The 18461-nt window shown below is 43.3% G+C and overlaps 1 protein-coding gene across 1 annotated transcript in view; it reads right to left on the bottom strand.

The window, feature by feature from the left end:
- Window positions 1-16167, bottom strand: part of RGMB (repulsive guidance molecule BMP co-receptor b) — a 45274-nt gene extending 29107 nt beyond the window's left edge. The window contains exons 1-2 of the mRNA XM_086960962.1: window positions 15853-16167; window positions 3065-3570 (exon numbers count right to left, since the gene is read on the bottom strand). Of these exons, the coding sequence (XP_086817088.1) occupies window positions 3065-3570; window positions 15853-15955 (609 nt within the window). The 5' untranslated portion in view covers window positions 15956-16167. The remainder of the gene's footprint in view (window positions 1-3064; window positions 3571-15852) is intronic.
- Window positions 16168-18461: the final 2294 nt, after the last annotated feature.

Raw genomic sequence — 18461 nt, 5'->3', positions numbered from 1 at the left:
TTTTTTTTTACTTTGGTCGAATTTTTCAGCAGTATCTTGAATTGCTTCAAGCTTTCGTCAAACTCTTTTCTTTGCAAAATACTCGACATTTCTGCTTCCAGCCTCTTTTTCTTCTCGATGTCGGACGCATGAGTTGACAAAGACTTTCTCTTCAAGGTAGACGGCGCCTTCACGGTAGTCAAAGCCTGTTTTGACATCTCTTGTTTTGACATTGAAGCGTCCTTTCTTGACCGTCTTTGATCTTTCGAGGGTCTTTGCCATTACGGAGTCCTTGTGCAAGGATCCAATGGAGTGTTTCTCTGGACGCAACTGCGGATGTCAAGTGCTTTGACGCCAAGGCTCCCTCTAACGCCCTAAAGACAGTATTTTATGACTTGTCTAGTTTTTTCGAGGTCAACGGTTTTCTTATTTCTCTTGACATCTTCTTTTCGACATCTACGACATGGACGTCTATGTCAGCGTCGACCTGTGGACCATCACAACATTGTTCTCTTCCTCGCTGGAGAGTCCCAGGTCTGGTAGCGATGGTGCTGTGCCCTGCCCCTGCATGTTGTAGTTGGCTCTTCTCTGTCTCGATCCTACACGTAAAGTCTTTGGGGTGAAAGCCAAACAAGCGCTGTAATCTACACTTAGGTGATTCAATGGCAAGCAAAGGTTGCAAACAGGATGCTGGTCCTTTTGGGCATACTTGTGGTGACAATTTTGGCAGAACTTGAGCGGTATCTTATCCATTTCCGTGCACAGGGAGCTCCTTGTATGCGCATTGTCCATCGGTGCAGGTTGTTATTTTCAGCTCTCTGTGAACTCCGGCACCTTGATTCAAAGTCTGGTACGTCAAATTCTCGTACCGTTTGTTTTTGAAGTCTATTCCTTAACGATTGTTGATTCTTCTCTCCAAATATCAGGAGCTCCTTCCGTATCAATCCAGACCCAACGGCGGGGAAAAAAAAAATTCTGAAGATGGCAACCAAAGGTGGGAGCTTCCAGAGGAAGCACGTAGACGACACATAAGGACACCAAATGGTGGTTTGTCGATGCCTACCAACAAACAAAGGAAAAAAAAAAAGGGACAAATACAACAATTCCGGACCCAACGACTGGATGGCAAAATAATGCACAGCAGTTGAATCCAGAAAAGATTTACGCTGCACAACTACTGCTCTAATAATCAAAAAACAAATCAAAAATGAAAATCTCTGGGCAACTTTTTTTTACTGCGGAAAGACCAACACGAAAGAGCTCAAAGGAGGCAGGCAAACTAATATACCAGGAGTCACTGTGGCTAGTACTGGGAAGAAAGGGACGGTGCCTCTTTCTCCTTAGAGCAGTTAGAACTGACCATCCGGAGGTGGACTAGTATTACTCTGCTCTTCATAGGAGTTTCATTTTACTGGGCCTCGGTGTCCAGAAGTAGGACAAACCAATAAAAATATTGCAATACAAGGAAATGGTTATTCCTGATGATTTGTGGCAAATCAGGCAGACTTATCAGTTTGTATCGTATGCAAATTATCCCATTACCTTGTTGAATAAACCAGAAAATTATTTAATCCAACAGAAACTGGTATAGTATGTTATTTTACCGATTTTCTTTAATTTGCAGAACATGAATATCTGTTGATTTTGGCAATGTATTAATATATTAAGCTGCACTCACTGAGCACATGGAGCTTGCTAGGAGAATACTTGAAGTTTCAGGACTTACAAACACAGTGGGAACCTGCATTTCCCCAGGAGGTCAAAATTTAAGAAACATTCAGGTCTAGAATCGGGTCCCCCACTGCCTCCCACCAACCCGCCCCCCAGTATATTTTATTCAATTTCACCTGCCTAAAAGCACGGGTAAAGAAAAAACTGCAGTGCACTATAAATCCGTTTCTATCAGCATCAGAATTCCAGTACAGATTGCGTTGAGTGCACTGCCGTAATTCTTAAAAAATGATCGTGCACAGTGATCACCAAAAGGAATTCACCATCTCACAATGAATGATCTGCTGAGTGGTGATATGCTTCAGGAGACCATGGCCAGTCACAAGTGGCAGATTAACTTTCTAGTTACAACATACACAATCTGCTATACGAAATACAACAGAATCATGACTCATTGTTCAATTAAGAGATACAAACAGATTGTGCAAAATAGGTGCACAGCTACCCAACTGTATGATAATAGTGGAAAGGATGCCACATACATGTATGTCTAAGTAGAAGTCTGATGAGCTTAAAGCCTACAATGCGGTTCTTAGACTACAAAAAAAGATACAGCCAAATTGTGGAATTACAGGCGAAGCAACTTTTTTTTAAAATATACTTGGGAGACTGTCAAGAGAAACAACAAGATCAGCTGAAACCTGATGTGCTGGAACTGTAACAAACGTGTGGCTTCCTTGGCACTTCGAGCTGCAACCCACGGCTCAGACAGATGTGCCCCAGTTTACACACTACACCTTGCAAAAGGCTGCTCTCTAAGCATAAATGCTGTATTCAGTCTTCACAGAAGGACACTAATAAAAGTATTTACCTGGCAGAGAAGCAAGTTTAGTTACATAAGACTCCTAGGAACATTCTCGGGAATAAGGAAAAAAATGCTGTGCCTGTAAGCCACATACGGCATACTTTACACATTACAGTGCTTATTTTGTAAGCTGCAATAGTGGTTACAATGAGTAATATCTCATGCCATGAGTTCACTACAAAGAACCTCTTTTTATGGAAGGAGCTGATCTCCGTTCTGGAATTTTCTATAGTAACTTTATAAAATCTCCAACTAAACTGATGTGAAAACCTTTGAGGCGGCAGATCTCATGAGAAGGCCACATGCAGGCAGGAGTGGGGTTATTCAGCAGCCATGTCCATGGAGGTACAATCTTCACATTCAAGCAACCAATACTAAGTGTCACTCACATTATCATACAAACATTAAAGACACCAGAAAAACCATAAAGCATGGCTTCGGTCAACAGATAAAGGCTGCGAAATAAACCTCATGAACAATTTGAATTAGTAGTAACTCAAAGTCAACCCTCACTGCCCCTCCCCATACAAAAGGAAGACACACAATTACCTTATTAGTAGCAGTAGCACTAGATCCTGGAACAACGGGGACATTTGTCACTTGCACGGACAAGTAATTATTGTCTATCAGAGGCCAAGCACCTTCCACTTTGCAGGTTTGAAAGTGATCCTTAAATGTCCTCAGATGGGGGTCCCCGAACAAACCACAGAAGACATAGGTAGGCTTTGTGTTTTGCCCTACCAAGTGCTCTCTGGTTCCAGAGCGGGTATGGTAATTACACGGGTCGTGAGCCACCTCTGGGTGAGTGGACGATGTTGGGCCATCCTTAGAGCAATTTCTCTGGCTCATGAGGTCGTTAATCCCCAGCACAGCAGAATGATAGACTAAGTTTCCACGACATGTTTTGGAATTTTTCTCAGTGCACCCAGCATATGCCCGCAGAGCTTTGCAGAACTCTAACTCAACTCCATCAGTATTCAGATGTGAGGTCAGGGCAACAAAATCCGCGCTACACTTGTGGATCCGGCATTGTGACTGCAAAGGTTGACCATCACCTGAAAAGGCAGAGTAGAAAAAGGGTAAACACTTAACATAACACTATATCTACTGTTTTGCCAGACAAACCCAACCACAATAGCAGAAATACAAGCAGAGCCCAAGCAAGGTAGTACTAAGGCATGAGAATTCCGATACAGTTTACAGAATTTGTTAATCTTACTGATTTTACAATATATTGAGATTAACAGTATACAAAGCAGGTAGTTCACACAATACAGCTTTCAGCGCTTTGCGTCACTTCTTCATACCATATACCATTGAGCATACTCAATGAGGGATCCAGAGAGAATCAAAAGTTTAGCTCAACTTCGCAACATTGCTTTATAATAAGAAACAAAAGCCAGTGCTGCTTGTGTGTCCAATGACAGTTAGGCTTGTGACAAGCTGCTCCATTACCAGGTTCTTCGGACACTTCACTTAGCCAATGAAGAGTCTAGATCTCAGTAGTTTCTATTATCGAAACAAACTTCTATTTAAACATCAAGACCTTGATCCAATTAAAACAATGTGTAGTTCTCAAAGTAAGCCATAGCTTGTCAAGGCAAGTCATTTGACAAGCAAGAGTTAAAACACAGTAAATAGAAAAAAAGGAAGTGTGTGTGTGTGGGTAGAATATTAACAGTGTACGCAAAAAAGGTTGCTTACATTAGTAAGAAGTTTGCACGAGCATCAATCATAGACAAGTGCAAGGTGTGGAGAAACATTAAAACAATAACCATTTCAATGATAGAGAAATCTCACTGAGGCATCTGAACAGGTGCCTTCTAACCCTGTAACTAGGCAAGCCAGGGACAGACTAAGCAGCACATGTGCCTATTTAAATACACATGCAAAAAGAACAATTGATGGACGGAATGCTTAACAATGTCCAACATCCACCACCAGTGCAGAGATCTGGATCTAAATCCATCGTTTTTTGCTCACCCGGCCATTCCTGTCTTGACGCTGCTCTCACCACGGGAACAATCCAAACCGGAATGGCCAGGTCTTCCCTGGACCGGAAACAGACATCCTATCACCCTTCATTAGCCAGGCTAGCTTGACTCCAGAGGGATAGCAAACACGAGACCCATGTCTGGGCATACCCATCCCACTCGGGTGTACAAATGCAAATAGAAGGTCCAGGGAGGACCTGGCTAAACGTATGCTAAACTGGGGTGGCATGGTGAGCAAAAGAACAATGGATTTAACCCAGATCTCTTGACTGGAGAGTGGATGTTTGATTTGTTCCATATTCCGTCCATGTGTGTGTCTTTTGCCATTTAAATACACATGCCCCAATGAAAGCTCTACAAAACTGTATATACAGTAGAGGCATAATAAATGTGAAAAATGAATTGCTAACGCAGTACCTAACAAAAGTCACAGGAGTATTTAGGGATCACCTAGAGAATGGCCAGAAGGGGATGGTCGTCCTGAAATGCAGGAATCTCCTTGGCAAAACGTGCAATTTCAAGGAATCAGCAAGGAGGGTCTCTGAAAACATACACTGTTTTCCCCTTGATTAAATGGAATAAAGAAGTCTCTGAGAAGTAGTGTTGGAAGGTTAGGCATTTAAAAATAAAAATTATACACATCGAGAATACATGCAAGTAATGTAATTTATGTTTTTCAGAAGCACAATGAGCAGAACTTCAGCATATTGAATAACTTCCACCTAGCGCATTACAATGAATGTGCAAGATTCATGAAAAACACAGTAATCTCATACAGGTACAACATAATGGAATAAAAATATGAAACTATTTTTAATAGCAAAATGTTTGGTAAGTGTCGAAAAAGAATAGTATTTGGTAACCTGATAGAAATTATGCAACTAAAAAAAGCCCTAAGTAGATAGAGATTTACTGTCAGTGAAATCTTGTTTTAGGGTGTGTGCATTCTGTTCTCTAGAGCAGAAAGCAAATGTAATGCAATTCACAAACTAGATGGTTCAGAAAGCCTATGTACTATAAAACATTTCCTTGAAACATTGCAAAACAATTGTAAAAAATAAAATAAAGATATAGCTACAGCCTGCAGCTCGTGAAGTCAACATGGAGCACTGCTAGAAGGACGAGAAGGTTTGGAGTAGAGGAGTGAGATAATACAGGTCTAGTTAGATACTATGTAACATATTCAATGCCACAGTTTTGGTCAAATGTATTGTATTGTAATGGTGTACAACTGTTACCACGCATTTTTTACCACGCACTACACTTACAACGCAGGCATTACCACGCATACCATTACAATGCATTGCGCTGGGGGGCACTCTAGGATAGGGAATAAGTTTAATTTTATATCCAACACCTTCCCTAGTATCCACGGGGACTGGAGTTGGAATATAAAATTATACTTACCACTATCCAGCACCTCAAAGCGCTATGCGTTGTAACGGTATGCGTTGTAAATACCGCGTTGTAATGGTATGCGTGGTAACGTCATACATCCATTGTAATTGCATTTATATAGCTCTTACTACCCCCGACGAGGCTTCGAACCGCGTTTTCGGCCAGTAGCATGCTACTCCGGGACCCATAGAGGTTTAGTGTTGTATTAGTATAGTGAAACATCCAAGTAAATACAATTTAAGTGGTGGATAGGTTAGTCAGTTATTTGGATCTGGAATTATAGCAGAAGGATAGAGGACGACAACGGTTTGTATTTATATAGCGCTTGTTGACGTACGCTATTTAGGAAGCCTACAAAAGATCAGTGTTGAATTAATATGGTGAAATATGAAGTAATTTTAGTGGTGGATATTAGTCAGTTACTTGGAGTGCGAAGGATAGCAGAGGGATAAAAGAACAGGATCAAACAGGCAACTGCCCTTGTCCTCTCTGCCCTTCGCCTCGACGCCCGGGCTGAGACGCCCTAAGCCTGGCCTTTTTTATAGCCCTAGTAATCAGGTGACCCCTTAAGCCAATGGGAGCCCTAGCCCAAACACTATCCAATCACAACACTAGCCCTAAAATCTAGGTACCAATAAGAGGCCAGGACCTTACAGCTAATCTTAGCCCTAGTCCAAGCACCCAATCAGTTGTGCATGATGGACAAGAGGTTTGAAATATATATATTTTGCTATTCTGAAATGTTACTACCAATTTTAAGCACCCCCAAAAAAACGAAAAATAAGCCTAGGATTTTAGGAAGACACTAAGGGACCTGGGACTTTACACACTTTTACAGGCTTTACATTTAGTTTGTTTTTTTAGATAATGAGTTTACATGGTGTGTAATGGCATAAACGTTTTCACTTTAAGAAAAAAAAAGTGCTTTACAATTTTAAAAATACACTAGCATTAGAAAATCTGGGTAGCTGCTAAACGAAAGAACTATTCGGATGCCTGATTGATTAAATTATCAACAAGCATTGGCAAAGCTAATAGGTCACACTTTAAGAAAAAAAGTGCAATGACACGGCTGCTTCTATAGGCATAATTTTGCAAAATTTTTATTTACCGATCTAAAATGGCAGGTGCCAATTGAACTGGTAAATGAAAAATGTACTAGCACGAAAGCGCTTTTTAGTATACAGAATGGCCCAGCAACTGCTGGGTCATCCAAATAAATTAGAAAATATTATTATGATAGGACCATGAGTGCTGGCAGCCTGCGGTTTAAAAAAACATTAAGTGGAGGGCAACATGGGGCGCATGGATTAGTGGGGCAGCTAGAACAGTAAAAGCCGCACACAAATGAGAGAGTGGGCAGGAGGGACCAACATGTAGCACAGGGTGGGTATGGGGTGAGAAGCACACGAGACAAAGAAAAACATGCACGCTGATGGAAGCGATTGAACAAAAAGGAAAAAATGTGATTCCTAAGGTGACCAGTGGAAGGGTATAAGTCAGCTAGAAAGATAGTAAAGAGGTTATCACAGGAGAGCCAAACAAGAGGAAGTGAATGCATTAAATAAGAAGGGAGCTAATATAAAGTAACAATACATTCAACCAAAGGGTGGTCTCTAAGCCCACTAACGGTTTTTGTACTGGTCCGTGATATGCTTTGACTTACAGATAACTAAAAGATATGTGGTGTGTGAGACCTAAAAAATAAAGTATCAGTAGCACGTAAACTCTTAGCTCACCAGACTTTAAAAATATCTACCTGATGAAATATTAGAAGAAGCCTTTCCCCGACTGTATGGATTCTACTACTGCCCATTTAAGTTACCTTCAGGGAGTAGTGGATGAATAAACTGATTTTGAACATTAGTGTAATGCATCACCGTGCACGTAAGGTCAAACTGTAGACTAGGTTACCGAATGGGTACCTGGAGAGCCAAATTAACCCCTTCGATGCTTGTGACGGAACGGTTCCGTCACGAGCGCCGGTTGGGCTGTGCTTATGACGGCCACGCCCGTTATTTAGATCTTTCAGCACAGCGCGAAAATTTGTGCCGCTCTGAAGGAGTTAAAGGAATTGGATTAGTTGGTCTAAACCAATTTCGACTTGAGAAACGGTCTGTTAGAGCTTGACATGCAAGGGGGTGGTGGGAGATATCTATGTGGTAAGCCTTCAGTCAACCATAAGGGCGCACTCGCCATACAAAAGATGACAACTCAATGACATTACTGTTTTTATTGTATTTTTAAAGTTTTTTTTAAGTTTTATATAGCGCTGGCTAGACCCGGAGGTATCAGAGCAATTTACATGAGATAGGACATAGGACTGTTCCATCTAACACACAGTAACTGCAAGGGCAGAGACTTGCCAGGTACTGGTAAGCAGTTGGCAGTATTAAGTCACCATGATGTACCCACTCTGCTGCATCTTAACAGGACAAAATGCGACACTTAACAGTCAAGTTCCTAAACCACAATGAACTGCCAACTCTGAAATTGCCAAAAGCAAGACATCCGAATTATCCTGTGCATTCCAGTCCATTTCTTAGACTTTCCTAGTCAACAAGCAAGTTACATACATACACTACTCTCAAACACACTTACCTTGCTCTTCTGCATGTCTGGAGTTGTTAGCATTTCGATTTGCAACAATGCTCTTTATTAACACCAACATTCATAAGGAATGCTACACATCTATCACCGCCATCAACCCATCAGACATTCTAGAAACTAACCCCTTGCCCACCCCTGAAAACTTCTCCTAGAAAAACTTTCACACAGAGCAATGCCGCTTTGTAGTTTTGAGTTGCCTACATAAATAATGGCCATTTTTTCCTATTCACATTTGCACAGATAACATTTTTTTCCCTTCTCTGGTTAAATTGTGGTATTTCATAGCCCGATGGATCACTCTGAGGTCCTTCTTCTAAGACTTTAAAGTTCCGCCAGATTTCTTTCTAGCCCCTCTTCCTCTCTTGGGTCTTGCGACTATTGGCAAACTAACTTCCCAACGCAGTAAGCAACAAGCATGTGCACAAATGTGTCATTTTGTGCATTCTATAATATATTTTATGTACCAACTTCACAACCATGAATAGAAATACACAGCACTGGCTGAACCAACAATGGTGACTACTAAAAACTTTCAGCTAAACTGAACGGTATCATGCACTGTATTTATCACAGTGCACCTGGGCGAATTGTGCCCTATTATATCAGGCAGTGTGCTCCCTCCACTCTTCAACTTCAGTCTTTCTCCAGCTCTAATTCCCACTACCATATATGAACACAATCTACACGTGACCACACCACTGACAGTGCCATATTGAAACAGTGCAAAGAAGGAGGTTGGGTCCTGTATCTGAACTGGCTTGGACCACTCAAATATACTCAGACAAAGTAGCCAGACAGATTTATTTTTAGGTTTTTTGATACCACCCAGCCGATCAGTTCTGGAGGATCATCTATTTTATTTTAGTATTTTTATATTTTAGAAAAACATTTCACCGTTTGATTCATATATATGTCATCAAACAGACAGTCAGCGAACAGTGAAAAAATACATACAGACAAATAAAGTGTGCCTAAATATACAAGTGCTCAAAATCAATATAGTCAGTGCAATCAGTTCATATAGGCAACACCAAAAACAATTTAATCAAATACCCAACGATCAATTCACTTTAGGAACCAGTCCTTCGTATTAGGTACAAGAAGACAGGCGGACAAACAATTCAAAAACACTGCCTGCCTGTCTTTAAGCCAGGGGTAAGGAAATAAATTAAAGGGTTACAAAACTAGGGATAACAGAATGCATACATTTGAATGGCCCTACTGGCACCCTTCTTTTTCCCGGGCTTGGGCAGTGAGCACATCTGATTAAAGGCTTACCAATTACAACATTTTGAAAGCCTCTGTTGAAATACAACCAGGTTTTTAACAATTAACGCAACATACCACCAGATAATAAACAGCAGGGCCGGAGGTACGAACAGGTTTAAAGTTGGTAGTACATACTCCTGAACAATACAGTCACCATCTAGCAATAATAGGCCGGGTCAAGTAATTGTTCACCATGCATTAGGAGGCGAGTGGTAGAGGCTGGTGGTTTAACTTACTCTAGAAGCTCCCCGATTCAGCTTCCTTACCCCCTTCTGCACGCTCACTGGCTTCCATTGGAGGACAACAGGTCTTTTAACATGTTAATCATTGCCGCGGCCTGCTTTATCAATTGCATTGATCCGCTTTTCATAAAAAGAACTATCAAACTCTCCCCTGCAGTCAGCATTCCAGTAACTTAGAGCTAAATAATGTGCCTTGCTTAAACAGACTTGTTGATCGTGCATTTCTGTGCTTTCAGGAGACACTTTGAATCTCTCTTCCACTGTCCTGAATAGAGTACAAACGCTCCTCTTTCTCAAGGCCTGGCTACTTGTAAACTACCTACCCATCAAATCTCCGACAATGTGGATAATCACCTAATTTGCTTGCAGTACTAAGGGAACCCCTGAAGTGTTAGTGAGCTTTACGTGACACATCTGGCCCTTGCTGCCATCCCACATATCCGCAAGACCACAGCCAGGGGAGACCTGGAACACCCTGCTTCTCCACCTAAGGCAATCACAGTCACAGCCCCCATTCAAGAAGGACCTTAAGACCTGGCTATTTAACTGAACAAAAGTGCCTGTGAAAGATTAGCAGCCCTCCCCGCGCCTTGAGACCCTTACTGATGAGTATTCGTTCTTTACAAGTCTCTTCATCTATTTTAAGTCACTTTAATACAACAGCTAGGTGTAGACCTGTTACTAGCCAAAATGTAGGTGTTGAGGAAAAGATAACGTGTGTGGGAGTGGCCATGCCTGCATGAAAACCGAGGCTCGGTATCTATTTTCACTGTAAATTCAGTTTATCAACAGACCATGTGGTCATCACTAGCTTCAGCCTGTCCGATGTTGGATAATGGTGGGAATTCCGGTAGCTGAACGTGTGGCAAGCCTCTGCAGCCAGTATCTGAGTGCAGTGCCAGTCATGCTGACAAGTAGTCCAAAGAGCTAATAAGAGTTACAGTTATTTATGTGAACCTAGGCAGCTTTTTAGCATGTCCAGCACATGCATGTCCTTCACTGTGAGCTGCCTCATGGCCTTCTGTCATGAATTACAATATGGTGGCAACTAGCGGTATTTAGTGCTGGTAGCTACCAGTTCCGCACACGTGCCACAGCAGTAAGGTCCAACCAGCTGTATTCCAGGACATCACATTCACAGGGCGACAAAAAAAAAACATGAAAGGAGGCATGTTTGTGTGCAGTTTTAAATGTATCCTGCTTTGAATCCAAAAGTCTATTTGACATCTACTGACTCTAGGAGGTCTAAATCAGTTACCCTGATCTCTTCACAAAGCCTAACAGTAAAAAGATATTCCGTCCCTGGTGAGATTGCACACTGCCAAAACCGTCAAGGTTCTTGTACACTCATTTTTCAATGTCACATCAATACTTTTTCAAATCCTCAAGTGCAGAACTTGAAAGCTATGGCGAAATTCCTTCCATTCTGTATGATGGGCCACAGTTATTTTGTGGGTTGGATATGGAAAAGAAGTTTTCCATTTAGGCACGGTACTCACTTAAGCACTTCGAGAAAATATTAATATGTGGGTGCTAGTAATGTCTGCAATAGGACAGCACATGGTACAAATTACTTTGCTCCCTGTGTTCGATTTTTCCAACGGCACCCTTTCCAAACAATATTTGTCCTGCACCAGCAGAGCATTACTCACACATTTTCTGTAACTTTTAATGTTATATCTTAAGTGTCCATAAATTGATAACCTTTCGTAAATATTATCAGCATAAACGTCCAAACTTGTGAGGGAAGTCACTCATTTTTTGTGACAACACCGCTATTCTCAAATGAGGAACTCTGAAAATGCGAGGTTTCACATGCCAAACTGCAAAACATTCCAATGAAACACTCCTACTTGACTGCTACATTTTCCAAGCCTGTGCCTAAAACATTGTATTCACTAATTCTTCCTGGTCATGTCTTAGTATTTAAGAAACACTTATTTAGTGCTGAGTTGATGGACACTTCTGCGAGCTACAAATCAAGTGGGAAACTATTCACATCTGGATGCGATTTGGATTCAACCTAGACTAACGTTTCACCCTCTTACAGACACACGGAAAGAAAAGACTGAAACCAACTTGCCTTCTTAAACAAGGCCCCATGCATACAGATACTGCCATGTGCAGCCTTTAAAGCATAGTATGCACAGTTGAGGTGAAAAGCCAACGGGGCCGCACAGCTTGAAAAAACATTACCGAGAAAACACAGGTGGTGGATTTATATTCCAGTTCCCTTGTATAAAACCCAAGCTCAGGTTCCAAACTATGTCATGAACCGGTGGAAAGCAAATACAACAGTCTACGGGCAGGAATGCCTAGGAGAAATAACACCCCTCCCCCAGCTCGCTCGAGCCTTCTCTGTTGAAACTTGGCAGTACGTCAATCTGTCTTCTCCTAAAACCTAGCAGCTAGCTACGAGCTTCTTAAGACAACGGTGTTATTATATGGCACTTTACGAGGCAGTGAGTTTTCACATGCCAGTGGTGGTCAGGGTGGGGGTACAAAACGACGCAATGAAACATGCAGAGAAATAACACTCGAACACTTGTGAGAGAACAAAACTCCATAGACACCAAGGATGGAATAAAATGCATATCCGCGGCTCAAAAGAGTAGCAAAACATAGGTTTTAAAAGGACCAATGTACAAATAGGTTGTGAAATACATTATACCCCATTTCTATGCTCCAAAATATATTTTATTACATCCTGCTTGCGGATAACTAGTTTGTGTAGACCATTATTAGTAAACAAAAAAGCCTCCAAAGCGTAATTTCAAAATGTAAAATATCAGTTATTGTGATCAAAATAGAAAATGACAACCATAAATACCATGCAATACTCTACGTTAAATGTATGTGATCCGTACTGAACAAGAGCACACTGGTCCGATTACACACGACTAGTGAAGCTAGTGAAATTTGTCGATTGAAATGGTGGCATGGAATAAAGCATGTAAACGCGATGGATTTTTCGGAGCCTAGAACCCGCGAAGGACGATAGTCGAGGCTGGGCAGACAAACTAGCCTTTTTCGCCAGCATACTGGAATGGATAGAGCAGAACACAGAGTGAATGATAGAGCTCTGCAAGTTAAACTGTAGCACAACGACCAGAATGTATGACTATACAGAATATATGACTATGTTTTCTGAAGATAACATGGCTTCAGTGACGACTGTCAGATTGTAGTTTCATATTTTTTTTTTAGATATCTTGCATTAGGTTAGGTCTCTGGATTCAAAGAACTGTTTGAGCTGCAGCATGGTTAGGAGACCCAGAGCACTTGAAGGGGTGGGAGGGGGAATAAGTGAATGTGTAAGGAAAGGTTTGGGAGGGCAGGACGCTTAATATGGATGTTGCGTTATGATGGGGGCTCATTAGGACCCCGTGTGTGAGGGGCGTATGTCAGCTAATTCTCGAGTCGATAGGGAGCCATTAGTGAATACGGAGTCTAAGAGACAGCTGCCAAGTGTAAAGCTCACTGCATTGGTGGAACACGCCATCACTACCAGGTATTCAGTGTCGAAAGGGAAAGCACTGCATAGTCGATACACTAATTCCCAAATTGGCAACATGAGAACGTAGAAAATATGTTAATGTGCAAAATAAATAAAAAAGTGTACCCTAGCTCAAAATACACCCTTTATTACTTCCTAAGGTTCAACATTAAAATAACATTTCTAATTCCAAAACAACTAACTACTACTCCGACTTTCAAATAAGGGTTTGCAAATACATACATATATACATACATACATATACAATCGTTGCTACAAGACAGATGCGCCAGCAATGTAGATGGCATACCTTGAAGATGCTTCCAGTTGGATGTTCAATCCGGTAGAACAAGGAGCTTAAAATAAACACCATTTACGCACATGGGTTAACGTTATAAGAATGCCTCCTTTTCCATTTGTATCCACGCCCAGCTGCCGAGGTTTAGGTGTATGGGCAGGAGGACCTTAAGCCTACAGTCCAGGGTAGCTGTGGGCCAGTTTGACTCAGTCTGCCAACGTTCCACTCCAGGAAGGAAGTCTTTACACCACGGACCAAGGAATAATTGGGTTTAGTGAATATTTGATAGCGATGCACGCACTGACTTGACTGTTACGGGGTCAATACTGAAAACCTCCGGACAGGATCGCAGGGAAGAACAGACAGACAACAAGCCCAACCGCAGAAAGCCCTTGAAAAGAGCCGTTCATGCAATGCGCCAAGGGCCTCTTAGGGCATCCTCGGCACATGAGGCATCGTGGGAGAAAACCCTTCCGGTGACCACACGTATGTGGGGAAAGTTCCCTAAAATCGAATCTACTATGGAGTACTGGAAGATTACCATGGGGGAAGGAGAGATTTAACCAATAAAAGCAACAGATTTTTTATTTTTTTGCAGTAACGGTTAGGGTCAGAGTTGGTCGATGTTTTGACAGCTTGCAACTAAGAAAACTATAGTAAATAGCAGTACACCAAATAGTACTTTATCGACCATTTTGTGTTGCTCGCCATGCTCAACATGACAGCAACATGAAAATACAGCCCTACCAAGCTTTGTGTCCACTCATGTGACGTGCTTGACCAGCAGCATGCAAGGCATTAGGAAATGTGGAATAAGTGGATAATAAAACATTCGATTGCGAACCATTTCTGTTACTCTCCATTGCCTTATTGGTACCAGCTCGTCACCAATGTTTGACTGCGATTCGCTCGTACTCAGTCAGCCCTATAGCAGCTCGTTGGTCCTACTTCAGCTCTCGAATGAAAATAAATCAGGTATGCAAGTAAGTCATGGTTTGCAATCACGGATCAAACGTCCAAACATTCGTACTCTCTCTTAGCAAATGTAAACAATTAAAATGAAGGCTAAAGCGTATTTGCATGCACTAAGTCAGCAGATTTTTAAAAAATAGGCGATTTCGCTAGGATCAACATTTCTGGGCAGGGGGAATCCTCGACCTGCCAACCATCAAGTCAAACCTAGACCTCGAACGAGTTATAAAGTAATCGCATTTCTAAAAAAAAAAAAAAAAAAAAAAAAAAAAAAACACACACAACATACCAGAGGGGAAAGCGCATTTTTGCAAAAGAACTTAAAACATGCTGAAAATTATCACCACAAGCCCAAATGTGTGTATGTGTAGAGTGCTGAAGAGCCTCGGAGGTGTCAGGAACTCACTTGATCTACTTTTCACCTCATTACCCTAAGACTTCATGTCTCACACATCGGAGTTTAGGCTCGCTCTCTGCGAGACTCATGTGACTTTTGGCAACGAGGTTCATACCTTGGATCCACATGTTTTCTAACACGAGTCCTTGGTAGGAAGCCAAGGAATTCCAAACACATAGACTGCTGGCCATATACATCATTGATCAGCAGTTGAAAGCACCGTCAAAACACTTTTCAGCCCTGGGATCGACCAAAGTGCTGCTCCTATAACGGAAGGGCAGGGCTCTGCCACAGCTGAGCACAGAGGCCTTTTAACGGCGGTGGTTCTGGATCCCTGCTCTGGAGGTTCATGGAGGAGTGAAGGGGGATCAGTAAGCATACACTGTAGACGTTAGAACTGGACCACAAAGTAGATTAACACCCCCCACCCCCATTCAGAGGACAGAGGAACTGACCCCGCTATCTGCAATACACAGGGCTGCTGCTGTCGGAGGTGCGGGACGCCTTCAACCCGGCTCTCTGACCGGGACTCCCTAGTCTCCTCCCCTGGATGAACATCCGACCTCTCTAAAACACCACACTCGGACATCACCTAGACATGAGAAAAACACTGCGGTTTGGGACTGTAATGGATCATGAGTCGGCCCCAGCGTACACGTACCTGCCGCAAGCCAGAAAAGCCAAAGGAACAGCAGCGGCGGCGGGCGGAGTGGGCCGGGGCGTCGGTCAGCGCCGGGGGGGCAGGGGGCGGCCGCTCTCCCCATGCCCGTCCATTCAGGGCTCGGCGGGCCAGGAGTATGACAGCAGGGGACGCGGACTTCCGTCCTCTTCGGTCCAGGTCACGCGGTACTGCGACCGGAGCCCGAATACGGAGCGCGCGCAGGAGCGTTACAGCTTCAGCGACTGTAACAGTAACTGTGCCTCGCGCTCACTGCCCCAACCGCCATCGATCAATCTCAGCCTCGCACTCAACTCCGCCCTTCGCCCGTGAATTGGCTGTCCCCACCTCAAGCTCGCAACTGATTGGCTGAGGGCGTTGTAGTTCTTCTTAGAAGGGGAATGGCTGTCAACTACTACAAGTCCCCGTGTACAGAAACTCTAACAGCCACTTCGGAGACGTGAAAGGTAATTTCGACGACCAATTGCTAGTCGCCGTAGGCCACTCTCCATGGCAGCCATTGGTTGCCGGTGTAGAAGCCCGCAGCGGAACCAGACACCTTCTGCTCTAGTGCCTACTGCACTGGGCCGGTTTGTTAGATGAAGCCTGCGAATCTCTCCCCCTCCCCCTTATCTTGCGTGGCTTACTGCCAAGGCATATCCTGAGGGAGGTCTAGTTGTGGAGAAGGCAGCGCAGCTCAGTTGTTGACAGAGGCACATGCTTTCCCCCTCGTGAAGAGCATAGAGCAGCCAGCGCTCCGCCCAAGTCACAGATCCACTGACGTGAATGTCCCTAGTCCTTCCAGACAGCTGTCTTCAGACCAGATGTCTTCAAGCTGGGCAAGAGGAGGATATCTATGCCACGCGTGTCTCGCTTTACAATGTGACGGCAGCGTGGTCAGTTCATACCTGTTGGAGGTTTTGGTGGGGGCGTCAAACAGCTTGTTTTTGGAATGCGAAAGAGCGTCGTCATAAAAGCCTCACCTTGCGAGCAGAAAAAAGGGAGCCACTTGCGCCCGCTACCATAACAAAACAAAACAAAAAATCACAAGTACACATTTCTTTGTGAAATTGCGCGCCTTGGACCATTTTCATCTAATTGTACCAGAGTCAATGTAGTACGCTGTACTTTGGGGGCAAATAGGGTAAAGCGTGATACCAAACCTGCCGATCCTTTTTTGGAACTCCTTATCACTAAGTTCAGCCAAGAATCCCAACATTTATACATTTAATGTTATACTTTTTTTAAATCACCATAGCATACACACTCAGGTGTATCTTTAATTGAATTCAAGAGAACGACACATCTGGGGTAATGTTATAATAATAATAATACAGCCTGTATAGAGCACCTGGTTACACCTCCTGGTGTGTTCCCGCGCTAGGAAGCAGTTTCACGCTGGAACAAAAGGAGAGAGCTGACCAAGTCTTGTAAAGACGGGTTTTCAGACCTTTTCGAAAGGTGGTTTCTGATTTCTCTGCTCTTAGCAGAGCTGGGAGTGTGTTCCAGCTGTTGGCCGCCAGGTAGCCAAAAGAGCGTGCTCCCATCCTAGCCCTTTTTATTTATCTTCGGTATTTTGAGCAGGTGAGCTCCTGTTGATCTTAACTGTCATCTAGGATTGTAAGGGGTTGGAAGATCACACAGATAGCTGGGGCCTTTCCCTTGTAAACTTCGGTGGCAGAAACACATGGCCTTAAAAATAATTCTTTTTTCCACTGGAAGCCAGTGCAGGAAGTCAGGGGCTTCTGTCATTGAGGCACGCCTCAGTAGATTAAGGACTAGGCAAGCCGCTGCGTTCTGGATTCGTTGAAAGTGTTGCACCCAACATTTTGATGCACCCGGGTACTGAACGTTTCCATAGTCCAATTGGGGGGTCACCAGGGCATGGACTATAGTTTTTCTTGCTGACACAGGGAGGACGTCTAAGGTTTTCCTTAGCATTTTGAGTGTGCCAAAGCATTTCCCTGCTACCTTTCTAGAGTGGGCTTCGAAGGATAGTTTTGGATCGAGCCACACTCCAAGATTCTTTACCTCTGATTTAGGCAAGGGGACCGACCCCAGCCTCTGGGACCACCAGGCTGAACCCGAGATAGAGGGAGATTTCCTAATGACTCCCATTCAATTTTAAGCAGTATGACATCCATGAGGCCAGATCATTGAGACAAGAAGAGAACTGTGTTGGTGTCTCACCCGAGTTTTGAGCGAGGTTTACCACAAGCTGGGTGTCGTCAGTATATGACACCATAGAGATCTTATATTTGTCCATAATATCTGCCAACGGGCCGATGTACAGGTTAAAGATGGTGGGGCTCAATATAGAACCTTGTGGAACCCCAAGGAGTACTGGCCGGGTTTTTGATCTGTAAGGGTGTTGTGCCACCTGGAAACTCCGGTCCACTTAAGTGCTACCCCATCTAGTATACAGACCTGGAGATGCTGAAGGAGAAGTTTGGTGGAGACCGTATCAAAGGCGGTGCTTAGGTCCAGCTGGGAGAGGGGCCAACCGTCTGACCGGTGTCCACTTGTCTCCGTATGGACTCTGTTGCGAAGAGCAGTGCTGTCTCAGTTGAGAAAGATGCTTTAAAACCTGATTGAGTAGGGTGAAATAGCTT

This window comes from Lissotriton vulgaris, chromosome 3_1 (assembly GCF_964263255.1).
Source record: "Lissotriton vulgaris chromosome 3_1, aLisVul1.2, whole genome shotgun sequence".
NCBI lineage: Eukaryota > Metazoa > Chordata > Amphibia > Caudata > Salamandridae > Lissotriton > Lissotriton vulgaris.
This window is presented reverse-complemented; position numbering and strand designations above follow the sequence as displayed.